At 42.3% G+C, this 26,786-nt stretch overlaps 1 protein-coding gene and 1 pseudogene across 1 annotated transcript in view; both read left to right on the top strand.

Annotated features, from left to right (window-relative positions):
• The window catches only part of LOC110522763 (cytosolic carboxypeptidase 6), a 472,883-nt gene extending 463,759 nt beyond the window's left edge, over positions 1–9,124 (top strand). Inside the window, exons 12-13 of the mRNA XM_036969475.2 lie at positions 8,199–8,301; positions 8,400–9,124. Coding sequence (XP_036825370.1) covers positions 8,199–8,301; positions 8,400–8,499 — 203 coding nt within the window. The 3' untranslated portion in view covers positions 8,500–9,124. The remainder of the gene's footprint in view (positions 1–8,198; positions 8,302–8,399) is intronic.
• Positions 9,125–12,390: 3,266 nt separating this feature from the next.
• Positions 12,391–24,911, top strand: LOC149983952 (spermatogenesis-associated protein 6-like; annotated as a pseudogene).
• The last annotated feature ends 1,875 nt before the right edge of the window (positions 24,912–26,786 follow it).

The following is a 26,786-nucleotide window of genomic DNA, read 5'->3' as shown; positions in this document are numbered from 1 at the left end:
TGTGTGTGTGTGTGTGTGTGTGTGTGTGTGTGTGTGTGTGTGTGTGTGTGTGTGTGTGTGTGTGTGTGTGTGTGTGTGCTTTGTCTTTGTTACTGCATGGATGCCTGTGTTTTGTGTCTGGATGTCTGTAAGGGGGAGCCATAAGTCTATAGGGGGAACAGGTGTTGTATGTCAAATGAATGAAGCTTTACACAATAGCTACAAAGTTTACTACCTGGTTGTGTCCTCTTGTTGGAGATGGATGTTTTGTTGCTTTTGTCCTATATGAAAATGACACAAGGTCTTTGAGCATAGTTGAGCTGCAGGGGGAAAAACATGCTCCCTTTGTCCACCGCTGTTTACTGTTTTAATTAGCATTGTTAATTGGCTCTTTGTGACACCCTGGTGACAGGCCTGTCACTTGAAGGTATTGATGGTGCTGATGTCCCTAATTTGTTTTCTTGTTAGGAATGGTCTGCTGTGGACGCTGATGTCTTGTTCCTTGTCATTGGGGAATCATTGTACGTCTGTCTGTTTCTTTAGACTGGGCACATGACACTGAAAGCAGATAAACAGCCTGGTAAACAAATCATCTGTCGTAGCTAATGTGTAGTGTCCATTTCCCTGTTGTCTCGTCACCTCATCAGCCCCATGTTGGCTCGTCCTTGAGTCACAACATAGGCCTTTATCGATCCTACAAGGATGGATAGAAGAGATATTAAACCTCCTCACGATCCAATGAGAGAGAAAGAGAGAGAGAGAGAGAGGCTGCTTCCTTCCAACGCTGCAGCAGCATCCTCTCTGCCCCACTGTAGATCCAGCACAACTCTCCCCTTCTCATCAACCTGACATTCCAATGTACTAAAAGGTGAGTTCCTATCACCTTAACCAGCAAGCTACACACACACAGAATTCCTCTCTGAGATCGACTGTAGTCTACTTCCCCTGTTCTGTTTTCCATCTGATAACGCGATGAAGCGCTCACCCTAATTTACCACCCAATTTCTTGCCTTGTTTCCTAGGGACATCCTGTATTCTCTGGCCTGTCCTCTCTGTGAATTACAGTACAATGGACTGCTAATGAGCTCAGAGCCAGCTGTCTAGTGTCCAGTCTTTTTTCCTTATGTCCTGCGTTTATCTCCAGGGAGGTAGATTTAGTATAGAAATTAGCCTAAGAGGAAGATATTGTCCATCGTGGCAGAGAAGGTCCTTCAGGGAAGGCTTATTCTCTGCCTGACAGTGCCAGTGGACCTACTTATATTGGGCAGCCTTATTTTCTATGGAGACAAGGAATTGGAAGAATCTTTGATAGTAAAAGAGAAATTCTGAATTGTGCCTTCATTCTGAAAGGGAAAATGTACTGTCTGTGTGTTCTAAGTGGAATGTGTCTTTTTGTGTCAGTGAAAGACTTACATGTTGTCAACCGCATTTTTTTTCTTTATGCACTGTTGCAAGAAGGGATGCCAAACTTCTACACCCCTTGACTATGCAGCACCTTTTCTTACTGCCTGGTGTGTAGAGTTAATATTTTAGAAATTTCTGCCCTCCTCTGTGGGCGGCCCTCAAGCTGTGCTTTGGCAGAGACCCACTTCCTGCCGCTAGCAGCCCATCCCGACCGCTCTGGTTGCCTTTGACAACGGGCCAGCAGCCAATCAGGGTGCTGGAGTGTCCCGTGTGTGGCTGTGGTGCAGATGAAGTCCTCTCCTTCCGAAACGTTCGTCCATCACCAACTTCCTGTGATAGATGTGAGATGTGACATCACAAGCTGAGAGGCCATCTGCACTCCACGGGATCCTGGGCCATTTCTGTCGTTGTTCGGAGTATGCGTTTACGCTGGCGCCGTTTCTGTTGACCAAGGGGTAACACAAAACTTCCCGAGGTCAAAATGAAGATGTCAAGGATACATGACAGATGGTGGTCTCCCAGTGGCTGGTGTAGCATGACCTCTTAGGATAACATCCTGTAGAGCAGGTTAAAATAGATCTGTATATAGTGAACAATAATATATACTTAACATGTTAAGTGTTGGTCCCATGTTTAATTAGCTGAAATAAAATATCCAAACTTATTTCTCTCACATTTTGTGCACAAATGTGTTTACATCCGGGTTAGTGAGCATTTCTCCTTTACCAAGATAATCTATCCGCCTGACAGGTGTGGCATATCAAGGAGCTGATTAAACAGCATGATCATTACACAGGTGCACCTTGTGCTGCGGACAATAAAGTGCCCCTCTAAAATGTGCAGTTTTGTCACACAACACAATGCTACAGATGTCTCACATTTTGAGGGAGCGTGCAATTGGCATGCTGACTGCAGGAATGTACACCAGAGCTGTTGCCAGAGAATTTCATGTTCATTTCTCTACCCATAAGCCACCTCCAATGTCATTTTAGAGAACTTGTGTGCTCGTCGTCCTCACCAGGGTCCTGACCTGACTGCAGTTCGGCGTTGTAACTGACTTCAGTGGGCAAATGCTCACCTTCGATGGCCACTACCACGCTGGAGAAGTGTTCTCTTCACGGATGAATCCCAGTTTCAACTGACAGACAGCGTTTATGGCGTTGTGTGGGCGTGCGGTTTGCTGATGTCCATGTTGTGAACAGACTGCCTAATGGTGGCGGTTCTGGTATGGGCAAATGGTGGTCACAACAGATACTGACTGGTTTTCTGATCCACGCCCCTACTTTCTTTTAAGGTACAGTATCTGTTACCAACAGATGCATATCTGTATTCCCATTCATGTGAAATCCATAGATTAGGGCCTAATTAATTTATTTCAATTGACTGATTTCCTTATATGAACTGTAGCTCTCTTTAAAATTGTTGCATGTTGCATTTATATTTTTGTTCAGTGTAGATAGGCCTATTTTGTACTGCTACATGTCTTCAAAAGAATCCTCAAAATTATAGCCATCACTTCAGTGGAGGGCTAGAAGTAATATATGTTGCTCTTCTAACATATCTTCCAAACATATAGTGTTCTTCAGTTTGTCCCCATAGGACTTGTCCCGAAGCCACGCCTGCGTTGTATTGGCTGTGTGCTTTGGATCGTTGTCCTTTTGGAAGGTGAACCTTTGTCCCAGTCTGAGGTCCTGAGTGCTCTGGAGCAGTGTAACGACGGGTGAGTGAAATGAGTGAGGAGTCAGATGCAGAGAGCAAAATGAACGGGAAAACGCTTTAATGTCCTTCAAATCGTAACAGGTCCAAAACATGGGTGAATGCCCAAAACACTGGCGCTAAACCAACCCAAAACCTAGACGCACACTGGACAGCGAAAAAACCAAAACACGATACATCACCAAACGTAACAATCAACAAGCCCGCACAAACACCAGCGGGCAAAACAAACTTAAATAACACCCATCCCAAAACCCTAACGAGGAACAGGTGAAAACAATTAGACAAAAAAACAAACGAAAAGGAAAAAGGGATCAGTGGCAGCTAATAGACCGGCGCCACCCAAGCAGGAAGGGGAGCCACCTTAAGTGGTATTCGTGACAAGCAGGTTTTCGTCAAGTATCTCTTTTAAATTTCTTACTTTCATCTTTGCCTTGATCTTGATTAGTCTCCCAGTCCCTGCCGCTGAAAAACATCCCAACAGCATGATGCTGCCACCACCATGCTTCATCGTAGGGATGGTTCCAGGTTTCCTCCAGATGTGACGATTGTCATTCCATGACCAAAGAGTTCAATCTTGGTTTCATCAGACCAGAGAATCTTGTTTCTTATGGTCTTAAAGTCTTTAGGTGGATTTTGGCAAACTCCAAGCGGGCTGTCATGTGCTTTTTACTGAGGAGTGGCTTCCGTCTGGGCACTCTACCATAAAGGCCTGATTGGTGTAGTGTTGCAGAGATGGTTGTCCTTCTGGAAGGTTATCCAATCTCCACAGAGGATCTCTGGAGCTCTGTCAAAGTGACCATCCATGTTCTTGGTCACCTCCCTGACCAAGGCCCTTCCCCCTCGATTGTTCAGTTTGGCCGGGCGGCCAGCTCTTGGAAGAGTCTTGGTGGTTCCAAACTTCTTCCATTTAAGAATGATGGAGTCCACTGTGTTCTTGGAGACCTTCAATGCTGACATTTTTTGGTACCCTTCCCCAATCTGTGCCTTGACACAATTCTGTCTTGGAGCTCTACGGACAATTCCTTTGACCTCATAGCTTGGTTTTTGCTCTGACATGAACTATCAACTGTGGGACCTTATATAGACAGGTGTGTGCCTTTCAAAATCATGTCCAATAAATTGAATTTACCTCAGTTCGATTTCAATCAAGTTGTAGAAACATCTCAAGGATGATCAATGGAATCAGGATGGATGCACCTGAGCTCAATTTTTGAGTGTCATAGCAAGGTGTCTGAATACTTAAGGTATTTCTTCTATTTGTTTTTTATAAATTTAACTTAATCACTTAATCATTGTGGGGTATTTTGTGTAGATTGCTGAGGGTATTTTTTTATTTAATCCATTTCAGAATAAGGCTGTAATGTAACAAAATGTGGAAATAGTCAAAGGGTCTGAGTACTTTCCAAAGGCACTGTTTATCCAAAGGACTTTCTTTGAGGACCCTAACACAGTGGTCTGAAACTCCACAGCTGTCTGAAACTCCTAGTTTACAGACCACATTAGGCCTGCAAATCACGTTATTCTGGCTTACAATGTCATTTTGGAATCCAGGCAAAGTGGTGCAATAAAACTACCAACCGATTGGATTAGTTTAGAAAAATGTAATTGTATTTATATTTTCGTTGCATAAGATGAATCAACCAATCAATGCACATGCAAAACACAGATTTTGACACAACATTTCTGAAAATCAACCTGCAATTGAGCATGCTGGAAAATATGATGACGATGGACGTGGTTTTGAGTGACACAATTACACAATGAGGGACACAATTACACTCAACTCTGATTATTAACACCAGGGCCTTGGTCAGGGAGGTGACCAAGAACCTGATGGTCACTCTGACAGAGCTCCAGAGTTCCTCTGTTGAGATGGGAGAACCTTCCAGAATGACAACCATCTCTGCAGCACTCCACCAATCAGGCCTTTATGGTAAAGGGGCCAGACAGAAGCCACTCCTCAGTAAAAAGCACATGACAGCTCAGTTGGAGTTTGCCAAAAGGCACCTAAATTACTCTCAGACCATGACAAACAAGATTCTCTGGTCTGATGAAACCTAAATTGAACTATTTGGCTTGAATGCCAAGCTTCACGTCTGGAGGAAACCTGGCACCATCCCTGTGGTGGCAGCATCATGGAGACTAGTCAGGGTTGAGGAAATGATGAACGAAGCAAAGTGCAGAGAGATCCTTGATGAAAACTTGCTCCAGAGCGCTCACACTGTGGCAACAGGACAACATTCCTAAACACACAGCCAAGACAACGCATGTGGCTTCAGGACAAGTTTCTGAATTGTTTTAATGTATTTTATTTAACATTTATTTAACTAGGCAAGTCAGTTAAGAACAAATTCTTAGTTACAATGACGGCCTAGGAACAGTGGGTTAACGGCCTTGTTCAGGGGCAGAATTGCAGATTTTTACCTTGTCAGCTCGGGGATTCGATCTAGCAACCTTTCAGTTACTGACCCAATGCTCTAACCACGAGAGAGACCTGAAAATAGCTGTGGAGCGAAGCTCCCCATCCATCGTTACAGAGCTTGAGAGGATCTGCAGAGAAGAATGGGAGAAACTCCCCAAATACATGTGTGCCAAGCTTTTAGCCTCATACCCGAGAAGAATCAATGCTGTCATCGCTGCCAAAGGTGGTCGAAATACTCACGTAAATGTGATATTTCAGATTTTTATTTTTAACAAGTTTGCAAAAATTTCTAAAAACCTCTTTTTGCTTTGTCATTATGGGATATTGTCTATAGATTGATTAGGGAAAAAATTATTAAATCCATTTTACAATAAGGCTGTAACTTAACATTTTGAAAAAGTCAGAGTGAATACTTTCTGAATTAACTGCAAGAGTGGCTTTGGGACAAGTCTCTGAATGTCCTTGAGTTGCCCAGCCAGAGCCTGGACTTGAACCCGATTTAACAATTTTGGAGAGACCTGAAAATAGCTGTATTGCAACGCTCCCCATCCAACCTGACAGAGCTTGAGAGGATCTGCAGAGAAGAATGGGTGAAACTCCCCAAATATAGGTGTGTCAAGCTTGTAGCGTCATATCCAAGAAGACTCAAGGCTGTAATCGCTGCCAAATGTATTTCAACAAAGTACTGAGTAAAGGGTCTAAAGACTTATGTAAATGTGATATTTCAGTTTTTGCTTTTCATTATTGGGTATTGTGTCAAAAATCATGTCAACCCCTATTATTTCACACACAATGAGTCCATGTAGCTTCTTATGTGATTTATTAAGACACATTTTACTCCTGAACTAATTTAGGATTGCCTAAACAAAGTGGTTGAATACTTATGCAACAGCTATATATTTTTCAAGACATTTTAATCTTCCACTTTGACATTACTCAATATTTTGTGTAGATTGTTGACCAAAATATGACAATTGAATCCATTTTAATCCCAATCAGTGAAACAAAATGTTAAGAAAGCCAAGGGTTCTGAACACTTTTATAGCCTACAGTTTACTCGCCGTTAGTCAGCAACTCTACTAACTTTTTGGGTGTGTGCCAGCTCATGCTTTCACTGAAGATATCAACTATCTTAGTAGGGTATATGTAAAATGATTAAGGGAATACCAGATACATGCACAAATATTCCTATAATATAGGTCAAGTTTAAAACATTCTCACACTTCTTTTAAACGTATCAGATTACTCAAACTCCCTTCTAAAAGTGAGAAGAAAAATGACAATAAAAAAGCTTATTCAGATTCAGAAGAGTTCTATGCCGAACCGTTCTTACCTTCCAAAGAATCCTTCTTGCCTTCCAAACAATCACCAAAGAACCCTTTCCTCCAATAAACGGTTCTTAGGATGAAAATGGTTCTTGGTAGAACCCTATCCCTCTGCAAAGAACCCTTTTGGAACCTAAAATGGTGTGTGTGTGTGTGTGTGTGTGTGTGTGTGTGTGTGTGTGTGTGTGTGTGTGTGTGTGTGTGTGTGTGTGTGTGTGTCTGCGTGCGCGTGTGTGTGCGTGCGCATGCATTCACTTACAAGAAAGGCATGGACCTCCACCCAGACACTCCATTCAGCCCAAGGATGGATTTTCTTTATGAGTTAACTGCTTTGTGTAATAGAATTGCACCTATAGGGCCTACGATTTATGTTTAATGGGTCAATTCTGACCGTTGACAGAAATTGAAAAAAAGACAAACGACTGAATCACTTTCTTTCTTTCTTTTTTCACGGGCACTTGTTTCAATCACAGAGGTGTGACAGACAAGTCAAATCTGAACATCAACAAGGAAATGACAACAAGAGGTGAACGATTATGTCTCTGTGACATTTCATCATTTGTCTGTCTGGTAAAGAACACATTCGTAATAACAAAGCACCTGAACTGGGGAACCTCCGTGTTCATCTCTGATAGTCTATGGATTTATTGTAGTGTTTTCATGAGCTCTGGCCCTATGAATTATAACTGTACATGAGGAAATGTTTCTCTTATTGTTTTCCGTATTGGCATAACATTGTTTATGTGTGTACGGCTGATTCATCCAGATTGACCACAGTGTTTGTTTACTGGTTTTTACATTTTTCCTTAATCTAAATCATCTTGTTATTATTTGTGTTTGCTGTCTAATCAAGCCCAGCGTCATGGCAACTGCACGCAGAATGGCCACACAGTTGTATGATGGAGTGTCTCAAGTTATTGATGTCCTCCATAATGTGGTTGGCGATGACAGCTAGACTTATTAATTTAAATAAAGCCTAGTTGGTAAGTAATTGCCGCTATGTGATTCCCCCTTCGTGTTTTTGGCTGACCAGACTGAAATGCAATTGATTTACCCTCACTTAGTGTGGAACACAGTGTGTTGTATACTGGTCATTTATGTACCACATCTCTCTACTGGTTATTGCTTAGTTATTTACTGCAAATGGTTCTATTCGTTCTGTGAGGGAGAAACTAGTGCTTTATTTTTTTTAAATTATTCGTAGAGTGTCGGAGGCAGGATTTAGAGGCTTTGTAACTCCAGTAAAGGCCTCCCAGCCGGGGAGAAATGGCCTTAGTGTTGACTAAACTAAAGGCCAACAGCGCCATATGTTCATGTTATAGAAAATAACCTTAACACGGTCCCCTCAGACATGAATCTGGGAAGAAATGTTGCCCGCACATTCCTCGACTACTACAGGCACAACAACTTCATTGATGACAACAAACCACAAACCCCAAATCACATCAACAGGTAATGTTTTTAATGACACATTTCTATAACTTGTCAGTTTACATCCTTTTTGTTTATCTTGATAATATTCACTAATGTTTGTGTTTTTGTGTCCTCAGTACAGAGGTATTGTCCCAGGGTCGACAGGGGAATGGAATTGGGAATGAGAAGACCTTGGGGGGTGAGAGAGGAGCAGAGAGGAAGAACCTAGACTACTAGGCACCAGGCAGTGCCACAACATACTGGAAACACCAGTCCAGTCTGACTACTCTATAGGGGCTCTGGACTCACAGGCCTATACTACATCCACACAGCCCTCATGAAAATTAGATGCACCAGCCTGAGATAAAGGACTCCTTTTCACAAAGGATCAAGTTTGGATAGCATGTTAATTGAAGGACATTTACCCATGGGGCTTCATTAGAGCAAGTTTCTCTGACGTTGTATGAAATGTATGGGTACGATCAAGCTGACACATATACAGCTCATGCTCCATTTGAGGACTTCATATGTCATTCTTATATATTACCATAATGTGCTTTTTCCTTTTTAGGTGTTGCTTTTTATTCAAATGCATTTATGTCATTGTAAATAAGTGCATGTGTTTTCTCTTGTATGTAACTTATTGTGTGTTTATCTTGCCTCTCTCTATCATACATTATTTGGAATGGGAGGGGTAACCCATTTTTGTTTAGTCACTACCTTATCAGTATCTAAGTATTGTGTTGATAAAAACTATAAAATATAACACACATTTGTAAGTTTGTCAAATTAATGTTCAGTCAGTCTTATTGTATTAGTTTACACAGCTGTTTGTGATTAAAAGAAACAAACTTGGGTTCAATTTGATTTAAACTGAAGTCATTTCATGGATAATACAATTAAATGAATGCATTTTAAATCCCTATAGAAAATGGTGATCATCTCAAGTATGAATTTAATGTGTCAAATTCACTGATACCCATTCACTTCCCTTTCTTACTGCAATGTAAACATCTATTTAACCTATCTGTTCAGAGCACTGAGTGCTTTTTCACTGTATTTTGTAAAACACCATCCATGGGATTTGCTCAATTCAAAGGCATAAGTAGGAGAGCGAGAGATAATGATATATTGGTCAAGTGAAGCATGAAGAACAACATGTATTTTTTCAGACCAGTCATTTGGAAGAAGTGAGGCAATCACTCAGCATAACAGCATAAACAAATTACTTTTACATGGTTGACGAGAAGATGGAGAGGCTGAATGAGAATGATGAAAGACATTTGTTTTTTGATGCTTTTACTGTCAGACTTTGCCCTGGCCAAAAATGTAGCGTGTTAGCACATCGTTCTCTCTTTCACACGCACGCACGCACGCACGCACGCACTCACGCACGCACGCACGCACGCACGCACGCACGCACGCACGCACGCACGCACGCACGCACGCACGCACGCACGCACACACACACACACACACACACACACACACACACACACACACACACACACACACACATAGACATACACAGGAAAATGCTTAATTCTATTCAAAGAGCATGCTCCCCACTGTGCTGCTATCATTTTAAGCTTTATCTAGATTCTAGAGCCATTATTCTCTGTTGCTTGCTCCACTAGACTGGGCACATTCATTTCTAAGTATTTGTAAACAGCTATGCATGCATAATTGTTAATACATTTTCTCTTCAATAGTCAAAACAATTCTATTTAATATTAGCCTTCCTTACATTTGTAATGATATCGTTAGCCTCTTACCAAATCCCAGAGGCTCTTGTTCATCTAAGAAGATGGTTAATTGCACATCAAACAATATGTTTGTTCGAAGCCCTGCTTTGGTAAGTCCTGTATAAAAAAAGGCACAAAACCAGGTGTGTATTTTATTTTTCCTTTATTTAACTAGGCAAGTCAGTTAAGAACAAATTCTTATTTTCGATGACGGCCTAGTCATTGTGGGTTAACTGCCTGTTCAGGGGCAGAACAACAGATTTGTACCTTGTCAGCTCGGGGGTTTGAACTTGCAACCTTCCAGTTACTAGTCCAACGCTCTAACCACTAGGCTACCCTGCTGCCCGTATAACTAATCATCAAAGGGTGATCATAAATGTAAGACTAAAGTGGGGTCAAGGAATGGAGGTTTCCTTTTCAAAATAACTCTGAATACTTCTGTCCAAGTGTTACAAAAATAATATACATGCGTGATGAGATATAAAATCCTCTTATTTTATCGCTTTGCAGGCCTGGGTCTATTGTTTGTCAGGACATCAGGAAAATTCTATTGATTCTCAATCTGCCCAATAAATGGTTTTATACTTTTGTTGCATCCACTGAGCACAGTCTATAGAATGCAGATTTGATTGAATTCCAGTTCTTTTCCCTCAAGAGTCACATGACCACCAAGATCACTGCTTCCTGTTAGTGTTTGGCAGATATGACAACGATGTTTGAAAATGGGTGGGTTGACACCTCAACAAAAAATCTTTCCTCCTCCAAAATGTCTCAGAAAGCCCTGAAATGCACGGTGCAAATGGAAATCCAAACTGTAGGTAGTTTTAAGTTTCACGTTTTAATGTCACATGCACAAGTACAGTGAAGTGCCTTTCTTGTTAGCTCTAAACCCAACAATGCAGTCATCAATAACAATGTAATACTACAAATAACACAAGGTAAAATGAAAACTCAAGAGAAATAAAAATAAGAACACAAGAAAATAAGTAAGCATACTATATAAGTACAACCTGATATGTTATTTATTCTCAATAAGATTTTACTTCATCCATAATGCCAATAATAACCCACGCAATAATATTTGACACTCAGCTACCTAGTTAACATTAGCTAGCAAACATTAGTTTGCTATCTATCTTCCAATCATCAATATACACTATTACGCACACTAGTAAAGCCTAATACGTATGCAGCCAACTACTCCCACTGTGAACAAAAGTAAACTCCCAAGCAAAATAGCTAGCTTGCCAGCCCATTGGGAATGTTTCATGGACTGTAAAAAAAAAATTGGGGGACAAAGCCATTGATGACGTCACCCCATTTTTTCCTATGAGAATGCTCAGTGACACATTTGAAGATCAGGACGTGTCATTTCAGCATGTCACCATCTTGCTACATGGAGGAGTTTTTGAAGACATCCTATGCGCAGTTTGAAATACTCTAGGAAGTGACTTTGCAGGCTAGCTCAGTGCTGCCCCCTCTCATTGAGTCTACCAAATTGAAGGCTGAATAAGGTACTGCAGGCTTCCTTTAGCAACTAAATTAGCCTTTTAACTTTGTCAGTGTGAGATATTAAAGTAATCGGTTCAAGGAAGAATATCTTGTGAACTATTGGTACCATGATTGCGTTCATTATTTTTTTTATATCCACAAATGCTGACCATGAAGATTTCCCCATTCACTATAACGGGGGATCCTGTTTTCTGGAAACAATGTCTGCAGTACCGCAGTTCTCTTCTGGCTTGTCTCTAACTAGCTAATACATAGTTGTCTTTTTGTAGGCACTAATTCCGCCATGGTTCGTTGAGCAAAGCCTATGAAGAAAATGAATGGCGTTTCTGGTGGGGTTTTGGATAAACGCTGAAAAGAAGGTCTGTGGTAAACACAGGCTTAGGAGATCTTGTACATTTTGTTCTATGAGATAATCTTCATCCGCTAACATCACTTTTTGTGAATTTTGAAGAGTTTATGCAATACTAAAAAACACATAAATTAAATAATTCATAAAGGTCATGTGATCTGACTGCTATTATGTAAAAGGTCTCCGAAGACGTAAAAGGTCTCCTATTCTTTCCCCATTCATTTTTCCCATAGGGATGGCTGAATGGACCAGAGGTAACTTCTTTCTGGCTTTTAGAACTACAAGCTTGCAAGCTCCGTAACTCCTCCCATGCAACGTATTGCACAAAGCATGGAATAGCTATGTAGCTAACATTAGCCTTGTAACGTTAGCTATCTACAGTTGATTTTGTTTGATTACAGATTACTTGTCCAGGTTGTATTACCCAATCAGGAGGACATATGCCTCAGTGTCTGCATCATGGGGCAGTTCAAGAAGACTCTCTGTCTGCCTCCTGTATTTCCTCTTTAATTCCATGAGAAGATGGTCTTTGTGAGTGTAAGAAGGATAGAAACCGTGCTCTTCACCCCGACCCACAACGTTGCTTAGAGGAAGACGAAACAACCCCATTGTCATCCTCAAATTGACTTTCATATGTTCTTTATCTCTCTCTGAAGATGTTCACAGGAGCTGCTGACCCAGTTCCCATTGCAGACCTAGAAGGTAGTGGTATCTTTTGCATCATTTCTCATTTTGAGCCGTTCTGGGATATCACTCCATAATATTAAGCATTGTATGCCTCTGTGTTATTATTCCCTTAGCTGACACAACGTCTTTTGAACTGGTTCAGCTTGGCCCCGACACCGACCTGAGTTAAGTGCTGTAAATGGAACATTACATAGCCGTGGGAAGTAGGGGTGCTGAGGGCACTAAAGCATCCTCTGAAAAATCTGAATTTAATTGAGTTTTTAATCAAATAAATTAACTAAATATTTTTTCCCAAAGTAATGTACTTTACTAGTCCTATATTAGCAGACCGATATCGCTGTCTGTAGCGCGGGCCCAAAAAAAAATTCAGCCCTAAAAGTACTTAATTTATTTATTTAAAAAAAATAATAATTTTAACCCCTTTTTCTCCCCAATTTCGTGGTATCCAATTGTTGTAGTAGCTACTATCTTGTCTCATCGCTACAACTCCCGTACGGGCTCGGAAGAGACGAAGGTTGAAAGTCATGCATCCTCCGATACACAACCCAACCAAGCCGCACTGCTTCTTAACACAGCACGCATCCAACCCAGAAGCCAGCCGCACCAATGCGCCGGAGACACTGTGCACCTGGCCAGCGCACACTGCGCCCAGCCCGCCACAGGAGTCGGGCTGAGTTGAGACAAGGACACCCCTACCGACCAAGCCCTCCCTAACACGGGCGACGCTAGGCCAATTGTGCGTCGCCCCACGGACCTCCCAGTCGCGGCCGGTTACGACAGAGCCTGGGCGCGAACCCAGGGACGCTGCAGTACAGCGCCCTTAACCACTGCGCCACCCGGGAGGCCTTACTTAATTTGTTTCTGATAGAAATAACAGCATTCTCCATGCACTGGAATTTACAACTTGATAAGAGTGATTGATAAGAGCTAGGTAAATTAGTAATCTGTTTGGATAAGGGAATTGAAAATATTTTAGATCTATTTTACCTTATAATCGCTGACAAATGTGAAACCAGTCATATGGCAGCAAACTGAAGTATATCAACTTTCCCACAGTAAATGTTATTAAATTCTGTGCCAATATGCCGAATTTGAATTGTACTTAATTGTACAGCCTTTAAACATGCAGGGAAGAGCAGTCATGAATGTATTAATTATAGACTACCCCGACTTTATCTGTTTCCTATTTCTATCATGTTAAATATTAGCCACTATCAGTATCGACCTTCAGTAGGCCTAATAACAACACATACTCAACTGCCAATTTACTGTTAGTTCCCTTCAGTTGGTATGGCCTACACTATCATTCTATTAATTACATAGTTTTGTCAACCTTCACTTGCTTCCTCTGCAAATGCCATTACTGCCATGTGGTTGTTGCTGGGGAACATTAGTAATAATTGATAATGTAAAAAAAAGACATGTAGACTAATTAAATCGTTATGGAGCAGAGAGCAGACCAAAACGTAAAAATTTGAACCCGACACATGGCGCAATACTTTCCTGTGTCATCACACAGTTCCATGGTTAGTGCAGGCGATAGAGGAGGGTACAGCTTACTATTTTACACTATTCTTCCTATTAAGATTCTATGTACACTAGTCTTCCAACATTACTGTTGGTTAAAAAACCTAATGTGTCACTAAAGGCTATCCAAAACAGTTCTTTTAGGATTCATACATACTTTCCTAAACCTAAAATGTGCGTAATAATCTACAAAATCTGAATATTTTGTAATCTACCACTTGGTGTTGAAACAGAGACAAATATACATATGTTTAGATGGCTTTCATTCATTGATCCCTATTTTCAAAACCGTTCTCTCGATGTATTCTAGTCTGTCGACAAAATTCTTATTAAAGGTACACCGTAATTAAAGATAAATGTACTGAAACCCCTATTGAATAAAAACTCCACAAGAAAATCTGTTGGCCAGCCAGTGAGAGGGTGTTCAGCGGTTGAATTACATTTATTCAGCGAGCGCAAGGGAACCAAGCCTGCAAAGCCCGTTATTACATACCTTCATAAGGTAAGTCTGAATACCAACTACTGAGAAGTGCATAGGAAAGTCATGTGTAAATTCCAATATCGAGATCGGTCCCCTTGTGCCTCCAGGTATGACTTTCCAGATAACTTGTAAATGTCCAGCAGTTCATGGTTTTTAATCATAATAGGGACATGGATTTCATCATTTCTAAAAGTAACCTGTTTAGGATCCTCTCTTGGCTTTTCTCTGTTGTTAATGAGCAGTGGTGATTTTAGCATGTAAATCTTGGTGGGGCCAACAAAAAAAAATGTGGGGTGCATGTATGTGTACAAACTATGGCATAAGGGGACAACAAGCTGTAACGGATGTCGTCAGAAGGATGAGACCAAGGCGAAGCATTCTTTGAGTTCCACATAATATTAATTAAAGAAGTGAAACTTTAGACAAAACAAAACAATAAAGAATACAACAACCGAACAGCTTCGTTGTGCAAACTACCTGCAGACAAACAAAAGAACAAGATCCCACATAGAAGGAGGGGGGGGGAAAAAAGCTACCTAAGTATGGTTCCCAATCAGAGACAACGATAGACAGCTGTCCCTGATTGAGAACCATATCTGGCCAAACACAAAGAAATAGAAAACATAGAAACTTGAACATAGAATGCCCACCCAAATCACACCCTGACCAAACCAAAATAGAGACATAAAAAGATCTAAGGTCAGGGCGTGACACAAGCCCATAAGAGGCAATCAGTAATTTTGATTAAGACATTAATGAGCGAGCTAGGACAGATGTAGTCAATATAACTATTTGTTCAGCACTTTCGGAATGTACAGCGACCGAAATCAGAACATGGGCCGTTCTTACAGTGTTCTCCCCGTACACCAAGTCAGAACAGTAGGATAAATAAATGGAGCATATAATCAGACAATGAAAGCTCTTACAATATTCAATGATTACATTTCTCAAAAACAGGTTATATGCTACATGTGCACCATCAAGTCAGAACAGTAGGTGAAATTAAGAGGTGAAAATAGAAAATTGAAATAAAATATAATGGTGAGGCACATGGGCTACTAACAGCTTACTACACAATTTACACTTAGTATTACTTTCTTAGCTACAGTATACATATCGCCCTGGCATATTACATAATTTATGCCGCAGCATACAAGACATGTTTGGACTCACCTTGTTGTGCTGTGCTCACTTGAACAGAAAGGTGGATTGGCGGGCCATTGTGGGCAAATTTTGGCATCTAACTTTGTCAATAAAGTCTGGCATTCTCTGGATTTATGGTGCTTTCAAGACAACTGGGAATTCCCCAAAAAAGTTTGAATCATGATGATGTCAGTAATCTTCAGGTCGTAGCTCTAGAAAGAGGCCCGAGTTCCTGATTTACAAATACAAGTTGGATGAAAGTTTAAAACGTATTTTCCCAGTCATAGCCTGTTTTTCCCGAGTTCCCAGTTGTCTTGAACTCACTAAAGTCCGATTTTGCAGTTCCGAGTTAACAGTTGTTTTGAGCACGGCACAAATTATGCTTCATTGACAACATGGCCAATGTTGAATGTTTCTCATTTTAAACCTGGAAAAGAGATCCTTAATCTTATATTTGGCCTTCATTGTAGATAAGAATTTGTTCTTAACTGACTTGCCTGGTTAAATAAAAAATGTATATAAAAAGGATTTGCCTGTAGATTATAAACTTGATTCATGATGATGACTGCTAGCTAAGATTTGACGTTATATCTACTATAGATATATCGTGATTTGACAACATTTTGGGGTGGCAGTTGGTTAGAGCATTGGACTACTAGCCAAGAGGTTGGAAGTTCAAATCACTGAGCTGACAAGGTAAAAATCTGTTATTCTTCCCCTGAACAAGGCAGTTAACTCACTGTTCCAACAAGGCAGTTAACTCATGTTCCTAGGCCATCATTGAAAATAAGAAATTGTTCTTAATTGACTTTCCTAGTCAAATTAAATAAATGTTTTATCTATGACATTGAGCCATCTTGGATGGGCACTTCTAATGTAACTCTATGGCAGCACCTAAGGGGATAGAATTTTAGAGCTCTACCCTTAGACTTGGCGGTGATGTAGTGTCCCCATGAGTGACGCAACACTGAGCCAATCACAACGCTTCATACTTTCTGCTGCCTTGCCCCACCACAACACGCCTGCATTTTGGAGCTGCCTTACTCACGAAAACAAAAAAGAGGCCACGTTTGTATGCAGCTTTATTAACTCAATAACATATATTTTTTTACATGTTTACATGTTTCCAAACTGATATGTGACACGTATTAATGCCAAAATAACATGCAAAACAGGGAAGCCCAAGAAACAAAAACCTTTTATTTTTTTGCTAAAAATGTGGATTCTCTGCCCCACCTGCCCTGAATGACAGGTCACCAATGTTAATGAGCATAGCTATACATAGAAAAGCATTAAGATTGTGTGTTTGCACATTTATATTTCAAGCAGTGTGTTATCTGAAGTCACCTTTCTGGTTCGGTTTTCATCACCTTGTTAAAGGCTTTTGTTTTCTATTGTCCCCTCAGGGAATCTCTCCCAAAGTGGAGTTTGCAAGCACATCCGTCCTTAAGGAATGTGATGGGATAGATAGCCAGCCTCAACCTGCCTCCGTTGTGTGTGTCCTCTCCTCTCTGTCCTCATCACAACTAGTGTTCCTTATTCAAAAATAATTTTGTTCAGCTGTGAGACATTTGAATGACACCTAGACAGCCCAGACAGTGATCCAAATGTCTTAGGTTTTATAGCGTGTCTTATACAATATTTCCCAATATCTTTGCTTGAGTTCTTTTGAATTGATGCTCCCGTTTCACTATAGGGTTACTTAATGGTGGGAGCACATTACATATATTTTGTATAGTCAGTTTATGTTTGCAGCCTGTATTTAAGAGACAATGCCCGAGAAGCCGGTGTTTGGAGGACATATTGGCACCGGTGTTGTTAGGCCCGAGACGAAGTCCTCCAAACACCGCCTTCGAGGGTATTATCACTTTTATACAACGGGTTACCAACATATCCCAAAAAATGAAAGACATATTTTCATTATTTTGATTAATTTATTCATACTATTTCATCCTTCCACAAGATATAGTCCTGAAACAAATCTAGGGTTGCTACCCAAGCCGGCCAGTCGTTTGATCTATTGGTTCGGTTGCCAGAGACGTGACCAGTTGTTTAGTCTTTTTGATCTGTATCTATGGGCGCGTCCCAGTCATTCGTTCTAAATGTTCCATTGCCATACTGGCTGGCAACATTCTTATCCCTTGCTTGCTAGCTAGCCAACTACAGCTAACTTACAGTCACGTCAAACAGTGCAGAGAGAATAACAGCAGTAACAGCGTTTGTTTAAGCTGTTTTCTAGTGACATTTATTTGGATACATCCATAACAATGAGCTTAGGAGGCACGATTTCGCATGGCATAGAAAATGTGCTCTCTTGTTAGGACACTGTTGTTCAGAGGAGCTAGCCAACAACACAGCTAACACAATAACATCAAACTGAAGCTGGAAAAGCAGCAAACTAGCTACACTTTGTTTAGTTTTACCTTCTTTCAATTTACATTTCTTTTTGTATATCCATAAAAATTATGCCAGCTGATTAATGATTTCGACTGGCTGAGAAACACTGCCTGCCTCTCTCTCTCTCCTTCACTACTATGGGACAGATGGAGATCGAATTTGAATATTGAAACAATGTTGCAAATGTCGAAGAGATAGTAATGTTCATACACCGGGCTCGTTATCCTGTTGGAAGATTAACCTTTTTTCCAGTCTGGGGTTCTGGGCGCTCTGGAGCAGGTTTTCATCAAATATCTCTCTATACTTTTCTCCGTTCATCTTTGCCTCAATCCTGATTAGTCTCCCAGTCCTTGCCGCTGAGAAACATCCCCACATCATGCTGCTATCCCGCTTCACCGTAAGGATGGTGCCAGGTTTCCTCCAGATGTGACCCTTGGCATTCAGGCCAAAGAGTTCAATCTTGGTTTCATCAGACCACAGAATCTTGTTTCTCATGGTCTGAGAGTCCTTTAGGTGCCTTTTGGCAAACTCCAAGCGGGATGTCATGTGCCGTTAACTGAAGAGTGACTTCTTTCTGGCCACTCTACCATAAAGGCCTGATTGGTGAAGTACTGCAGAGATGGTTGTCCCTATTTTTAGTACATTTGCAAAAATATCTTTTCACTTTTCATTTTGGGGTATTGTGTGTAGATTGATGAGGGAAAAAAATGTTTAATCAATTTCAGAATAAGGCTGTAACGTAACAAAATGTGGAAAAAGTCAAGGGGTCTGAATACTTTCCAAGTGCACTGTATATTATCCATGTCCTTGTTAAGCCAGGCCAAGCCAGACCTCCGCGAAACGTAGGATATTACAGTACTTCAGGTCCCCTTAACAGGATAGTTTCAAACAGAACTCGTCCAGTTTGTTCTCCAGAGACACTCAAGACATAATATTTAAATTGATTTACTTGTTATCATTCCTATCACAGTTTTTCCTCCTTGATCATATTCGGAGTTGAAAAATACAAAAACAGGCCGGTATAATGCTAGCATACCAACATTGGTACCCTCAATAGTTAAAATGCACTGACATTAATTACATTGATTTCCTTTCTGTTCAAAATGAGGCAGAGGTTGATCCTGCCACAGATAAGAGCCCAGTGACCACCGTAGTTAGACATTGAAGAATTATTTCTGGACTTCGACAGAATGGCATTGTCTATCAGTCCAGTCGCATTCCATCATATACCTCTTTTGTTGCCATGGCTACTGACATCCCAGAAGTTTAGCAGCACATTTAACGGTATCCTCTCCTTGTGAATGTAATTATATAGAAGCAGATCAGTGGAATTGATATCCAGGTCTGGTTCCTGGTGTCTTTATGTGCTTTGTTTAGAGGAACAGGCAGTCAATCAGAGTTCATATCCCCTGTTCTCACGTGGCTTCTCACCGTGTCCTTTGGATTTGAAGGGCAACTTGCATAACATGTCCATTTACTTATCAAACCGAAAATGTTTAGCTCCTTTCAGGATTTATGTTTTATAACGGGTTCTATCAATTTTGCCAGTGTAATCCGCTCTCTGATGGCAATGCTTTAAAGGGTAGGCCTATGTGACAGACAGAACGCAGGACAGTGAGAACAGGGTAGTCATCCATTTTCCCTGAGAATTTCGAAGCCCCTGCAGTCAGTCCAAAAAAGTATTTGTTATTGTTCCAAACCTCACAGTCCTTTCAAAAAAGTATTTGTTATTGTTCCAAACCTCACAGTCCTTTCAAAAAAGTATTTGTTATTGTTCCAAACCTCACAGTCCTTTCAAAAAAGTATTTGTTATTGTTCCAAACCTCACAGTCCTTTCAAAAAAGTATTCTTTATCATCAGTGTTGTGAAATGTAGGCCCATTCTCCAGGTGTTGTTACCAGAGCCATTTATTTTAAAGGGAATTATTGACAAAATGGTAAGTTTCCACGTGACCCCCAAGGAGATGTGGATCAGAGAAAGTTATAGGGAGAAGAATCACTGCTGCTGCCTTTAGCCTTTCTTCTTACAATGGATACTCAGGATTCTCATTACCATGACAGGTTGAGGAAAGCACCGAGGCTCCTCTTTTCAACTTTTATAGCAACCCTTTCAAAATGTCCTGACCTGTGATGGAGAATTTAGTCATTATCTTCTCCCTCTCTTATTTATAGTCTCTCAGACAGCTGTGTTGTCCATTTCCACTGTTGTCACTCCTATTTTGTCTGTGTTTGTGTGCATGTCCCTCTTTGTAAAGTCTCATGGTGTGGACTTGACGTGGTCTTTTTTTAATGGGTTTTCTCGACATGATTTGCATACGTTTGAACGGGTCTCGTTTCTCGTTTAATAAGCTACTTGTGGTTCAGGCTTTGTTGTTTCAAGGACACCCTGCTTTATCACCCGTTACCAATACCACCAGGCACACTAATCACATCAGACAAGCACAACTCATGGTGCAAAATGGCCCCTTTGTGTTCACTGCAAAAAAAGAGGAAGAGGGGAAAAGAATATGGGAAAAACTACTTAGTTTAATTTCATTAAATCGGTCCGCTGCAAATGGCAATCTCAATTAGGATTTATTTATTCAATTTCCTAAAAATGAGTTTATATGCCAGGATGTCCCAATTAGCATTTAAATTATCTTTATTCTACAACCCATGTAATGCTATTATCATATTAGTCTGACGCTGGCCATCAAATGCAATTCACATTTTTTTTAAACTTATTTTTTCTGGGCATCGCCCGCAGGAACTAAGATATTGCTTCTCAGAATTATGTCAGTGACCACTAGAATTATTGAAGTCATTTAGCAACAAAGGTGATATCCAAGTACAGAAGTGTAACATTTTACGCTGCATGGTTTTAATGAAGGAAATCACATATTTGTGGTGGAGCTATTTTGTTCATAGCCAGCTTAGTTATTTCCTGATAAACCAACACAGACGTCCATATAACTGCTTAGATATGTGGCTTGTGCTTTGAATCAACATGAGCTCCTATGTTTATTCAAAATGAAAAAATCAACAACATTGAAATATCAGAAAGTAGCTTAGTTGTTCCTCTCTCTGCAGCCTTGCTGTAGTCCCTCCCCAGCCAAACCTCCCCCAACCAGACAAAGACTGCTGTAATCCCTCCCCAGCCAAACAGTCCCCAACCAGACAAAGACTGCTGTAGTCCCTCCCCAGCCAAACAGTCCCCAGCCAGACAAAGACTAATGTAGTCCCTCCCCAGCCAAACAGTCCCCAGCCAGACAAAAATTGCTGTAGTCCCTCCCCAGCCAAACAGTCCCCAGCCAGACAAAGACTGCTGTAGTCCCTCTCCAGCCAAACAGTCCCCAGCCAGACAAAGACTGCTGTAGTCCCTCCCCAGCCAAACAGTCCCCAGCCAGACAAAGACCAGACCAAGGGGCTGCGGGGAGCCCTGGACAGATGCTGAATGGGAAGAAGCTGCCTGTGAATGGTCCATCCAGTGGATATGAGCAGTCCAATTTGGCCTCCCAGACCCATGCTCCCTCTCCCTACAACCACCGCACAGCTGTCTGAAGTCAGGCAGCGACTCAGCCACCTCCATCTAGGGCACTACATGTTCAAGAAGGAAACAGAGCCACAGATCCCATTTGTGGTTGGTGTTTTTCTTGCTGCCTGAAAAACAGTTTGTCTGACTGTGTTTGTTGGGCTAGGCTACATCTAGAATATTCCTTAGTATTGCCATGGCAGCAGGTAGCTTCGTGGTCAGAGCATTGGGACAGAATGATTGCTGGTTTGAATACCCAAACAGACAAGGTAAAAACATCTGTTGATGTGCCCTTGAGTAAGGCACTTAACCCTGATTTCCCCAAGGTGCGCCACACTACTATGGCTGACCCTGTAAAACAATGCATTTCACAATACAATATATATGTTTCTTCCACCAGCACTTATTTCACTCTCTCTCTTTAAGCCTCTTTATATGCATTGTCAGTATAATAGTTTGCCCTTGTTTACCACAAACATTGTAAATGTATCATGATTGAAGGATTTGCATGTCTTAGATAGGGTACTGCTGTGATCAAGCTCAATAAATCCCAAGCCCCTGGGAGTGTATTGAGAACAACTGGAAGGCCTTTCACTGGCTCCTCATGTTTCTGTTTGATTGTTAATTTAAAGAACATCCAGTCCTTAGATGTAAATGTCAAAGCTGTAATGTCATTAAAGTAAAGATTGGAATTAAGCCGTGATATCAGTGCGGCATCTTATGGAATACAGCGTTTTAAAACAGAAGCATTTTACAGAAGACATCCTGGGTCTACAATTAACCTTGGTAATTAAGTGTCAAACCATGATTAACAAATAGTTACCTATTGAAGTAGCCTTGCATTGAATGCATTATCAATTCGTGTTTAAAGCCTGCTCGCAGTTGTTTATGTAGAAGCAAATAGCTAATTTCTTAAGTAAGGGTGACAATATTCATGTTTAATTGAAGTACCTTTTGGTTGAACCTTTTTATCTAATTGGTTGAACCTTTTTATCTAATTGTTTAAGCTTCTAATCTCTTTGGTTTAACCTTGTTATCTCGTTGGTTTAACCTTTTTTTATAGTCTTTATATGAAGGGATAAACTCTTGAATATAAAATATATATAGCAGAAGAAATTAGGCCTCTGTGTGTCGTTACATGTTGCCTAGTCCCTCTACTACTCTTATAATGACTGACTTCAGCTGATTGTGTCACGTTCTGACCTTAGTTCTTTTGTTATGTCTTTGTTTTAGTATGGTCAGGGCGTGAGTTGGCTGGGTTGTCTATGTTCCCCTTTCTATGTTTTGGGATTTCTGTGTTTGGCCTGGTATGGTTCTCAATCAGAGGCAGCTGTCAATCGTTGTCCCTGATTGAGAACCATACTTAGGTAGCCTGGTTTCACTTTTGAGTTGTGGGTGATTATTTTCTGTTCTGTGTTTTGTTTCATCGTTTAGGACTGTTCGTTTTGTTGTTTTATTGTTTTGTTCAGTGTTCAGTATTTCTTATTAAAACAAGATGAACACTTACCACGCTGCACCTTGGTCCTCCTCTCTTTTTCCCAACAACGAACGTTACAGAATCACCCACCATCAAAGGACCAAGCAGCGTGGTAACGGGCATCAGCAGCGATCTCCAGACTACTGGACATGGGAGGAGATCCTGGATGGTAAGGGACCCTGGGTACAGCCGGGAGAGTATCGCCGCCCCAAGGCAGAGCTGGAGGCAGCGAAAGCCGAGAGGCGATGGTATGAGGAGGCAGCACGGCAGCACGGTTGGAAGCCCGAGAGGCAGCCCCAAAAATGTCTTGGGGGAGGCACACGGGGAGTGTGGCTAAGTCAGATAGGAGACCTGAGCCAACTCCCCGTGCTTACCGTGGAGAGATGGGGACCGGGCAAGCACCGTGTTATGCTGTGAGGCGCACGGTGTCCCCGGTGCGCAGGCATAGCCCGGTGCGGTACATAGTAGCGCCTCGTATCTGGTCTCCAGTGCGTCTCCTCGGGCCGGGGTACATGGCACCAGCCCTACGCATGGTGTCCCCGGTTCGCCAGCACAGCCCAGTGCGGGCTATTCCACCTCGCCGCACTAGCCTGGCTAAGGGGAGCATTCAGCCAGGTAGGGTTGGGCAGGCTCGGTGCTCGAGACCTCCAGTGTGCCTTCACGGTCCAGTCTATCCGGTACCACCTCCAACGCACCAGCCCTCCGGTGGCAGCCCCCCGCACCAGGCTGTCTCTCCCTCTCCTCCCTACAGGTGCTCCCGCCTGTCCAGTGCTGCCAGAGTCTTCCTCCTGCCCAGCGCTGCCAGAGTCTCCCGTCTGTCCTGAGCTTCCAGAGTCTCCCGTCTGTCCTGAGCTGCCAGAGTCTCCCGTCTGTCCTGAGCTGCCGTCTGCCGTCTATCCTGAGCTGCCAGAGTCTCCCGTCTGTCCTGAGCTGCCGGAGTCTCCCGTCTGTCCTGAGCTGCCGGAGTCTCCCGTCTGTCCTGAGCTGCCAGAGTCTCCCGTCTGTCCTGAGCTGCCATTGTCTCCCGTCTGTCCTGAGCTGCCAGAGTCTCCCGTCTGTCCTGAGCTGCCGGAGTCTCCCGTCTGTCCTGAGCTGCCGGAGCCGCCCGTCTGTCCTGAGCTGCCGGAGCCGCCCGTCTGTCCTGAGCTGCCGGAGCCGCCCGTCTGTCCTGAGCTGCCAGAGCCGCCCGTCTGTCCTTAGCTGCCAGAGCCGCCCGTCAGCCAGGAGCTGCCAGAGCCGCCCGTCAGCCAGGAGCTGCCAGAGCCTGTCTGGTGCTGCCGGAATCTCCCGCCCATCAGGTGCTGCCGGAATCTCCCGTCCATTCGGGACCCGTGGCTTGGGTCCCCAGTCCGAGGTCGGCGGCGAGGGTCACCGCTCTGAAGAGGCCACGGAGGCGGTTAAAGAGGCAGAGAAAGACTATGGTGGAGTGGGGTCCACGTCCCGCGCCAGAGCCGCCACCGCGGACAGACACCCACCCAGACCCTCCCCTATAGGTTCAGGTTTTACGACCGGACTCCGCACCTTTGGGGGGGGGGGGGAGGGGGGGGGGTGTACTGTCACGTTCTGACCTTAGTTCTTTTGTTATGTCTTTGTTTTAGTATGGTCGGGGCGTGAGTTGGGGGGGTTGTCTATGTTCGTTTTTCTATGTTTTGGGATTTCTGTGTTTGGTCTGGTGTTTGGTCTTGTTTTATCTTTTATCTGCTACAGGTCTCAAGTACTCTGAGTGCCTCCATGATTGAGACTCCATCTTCTCATCTCCCATCCACCAAAAGAAGCCTTCCCCACAGCAGGTCCACCAGCTTTGCTGCAGACGGGAGGTGAGATTATATGTAGTAATATCTGTGTAGGTGGATTTAAACACGTTCTATTTTCTGAAATACTTGACTAACTTACAGGTTACCGCTTTTGCACTGTATGGTACAGTACTGTCATTCTTATTTTTCTCTCCATAGATTCCTCCCTCCGTGTCATCATGATTTTTCAACATGGATCTTTACTGTCATTCAATCAATTACAAGTAAGATATGAATTATCCAAGGCCGATTTCTTAAGTTCTTATAACTCAGAAATCATATTCAATCACTTCAACAGAATCTGGATGAACCTAAGGCATTTAGCATAGACAAAATACTGAAAGAAGCTGCTGCTCCAAATAAGTTAATTACCAAGTTATATAAAGGGTTGATTGAAACTCTACCTGATGGTTCAGAACCTATAAGGAAAAAATGGGAAACAGATCTAAAGGAAGAAATTGAAGAGAACCATTGGTCACAGATATGATCGTGGACTTCAGGAAACAGCAGAAACAGCACCCCCAGATCCACATTGATGGGACACCAGTGGAGAAGGTGGAAAGTTTTAAGTTCCTCGACATACATACTGTATCACCGACAAACTGAAATGGTCCACGCACACAAACAGTGTGGTGAAGAAGGTGCAACAGCACATTCAATAGTGCTGACCATAGGGCTTCTGGTCTCTCTCAAGGTAGGGACTGGCTGTCTGTCTGAAATCCCTAGGGAAGTCTTCTAGACAGGACTGTTCCAGAAACCTTGTCAGGGTGGCCTGGTCAACCCTGGCTGCCTAGTCCTCCGCCCCAGTATTTGGCCAGAGGAGTCTACTGCTCAGTCCCCTGCTCAGTCGCTCCTCCCTCAGAAAGGTAACAACACACACACCCGTACTGGAACACATTTCAAAATTCACATATTTTTCAGTCCTGGCCTCCTGTGAGTTTTCTGCTATGTTAGTTTCCCACACAGCCGTCCCCCTGAGATAAAGTCTGATAATAAGGAGCATAATTAAAGTCCCTGCTAATGACTTGGTGTTTTGGCCCTAAGCAGTTTGTGCAGATGTTCACCAATGACAAGATCTAAAGTTGTGTGTCATTAGTTAGTTTGAAAACTGTTTTTCTTCCAGTTGAGTAAAAAGGGGAAGAAAAAAGCTTGGGGTATAATTTGCCTAGACTTCGTCATGCTCTGAGCTAAACTGTTTGTTTGCTCAAAAGCTGTTGAAAGGATTGCGGGCAAACCACCTCTCCCATATGAATTTCCAATGATGTGGTATTGACAGAATGTGGACCTCATGAGAGCTTGGCCAGATACAACAGGCTGTGTACGTCTAAGCTTTCTTTTGATCACACTCGACAGCCAAGATGAATATCCCCCTCTCTCAAATGACAGGATCTGATGTCTTGTCATGTTTGTTCATTACTTAAAAGAAAAAAAGGATCCCTGAGAAAATAAGGGAAAAGGGTATTGAGTGTGGTTCAACGAGACCGAATGCATTTGACCAGACGCACACTTTAATAAATTCTGAGAGACCCTGTCATTGATCTGGACAGGTGGAAACTAAACCAACAAATGTTTGTTTGTTTGTTCCCCCCACCTCCCTGCTTCAGTTCTTAAGTAAACATTAAAATCAATATACAATTTTAAACTGGAAAGTAAATTGTAGGAAATGAATGATACTTCTCTCAATTGAAAACGCGACAGAAGTCACAGAGCTAGAGATTAAGCTGGGCTTTGTAGATTCCAACAAAGCGAGAAGGAGCACGTCTTCTGGAAGTCTTTAATGGAAAAGCCAATGATAGATGCTCACATCAACTCTGCCATCCACCCTCAGTCTATTCATGTTCTAATGATTTATCCTTTATGAGTATCTATCTGAAGCAGTGACTACATTTAGCAACACCAAACG

The sequence above is a fragment of the Oncorhynchus mykiss genome, chromosome 4, assembly GCF_057628025.1.
Source record: "Oncorhynchus mykiss isolate SJ-2025 chromosome 4, ASM5762802v1, whole genome shotgun sequence".
Classification (NCBI taxonomy): Eukaryota; Metazoa; Chordata; class Actinopteri; order Salmoniformes; family Salmonidae; genus Oncorhynchus; species Oncorhynchus mykiss.
This window is presented reverse-complemented; position numbering and strand designations above follow the sequence as displayed.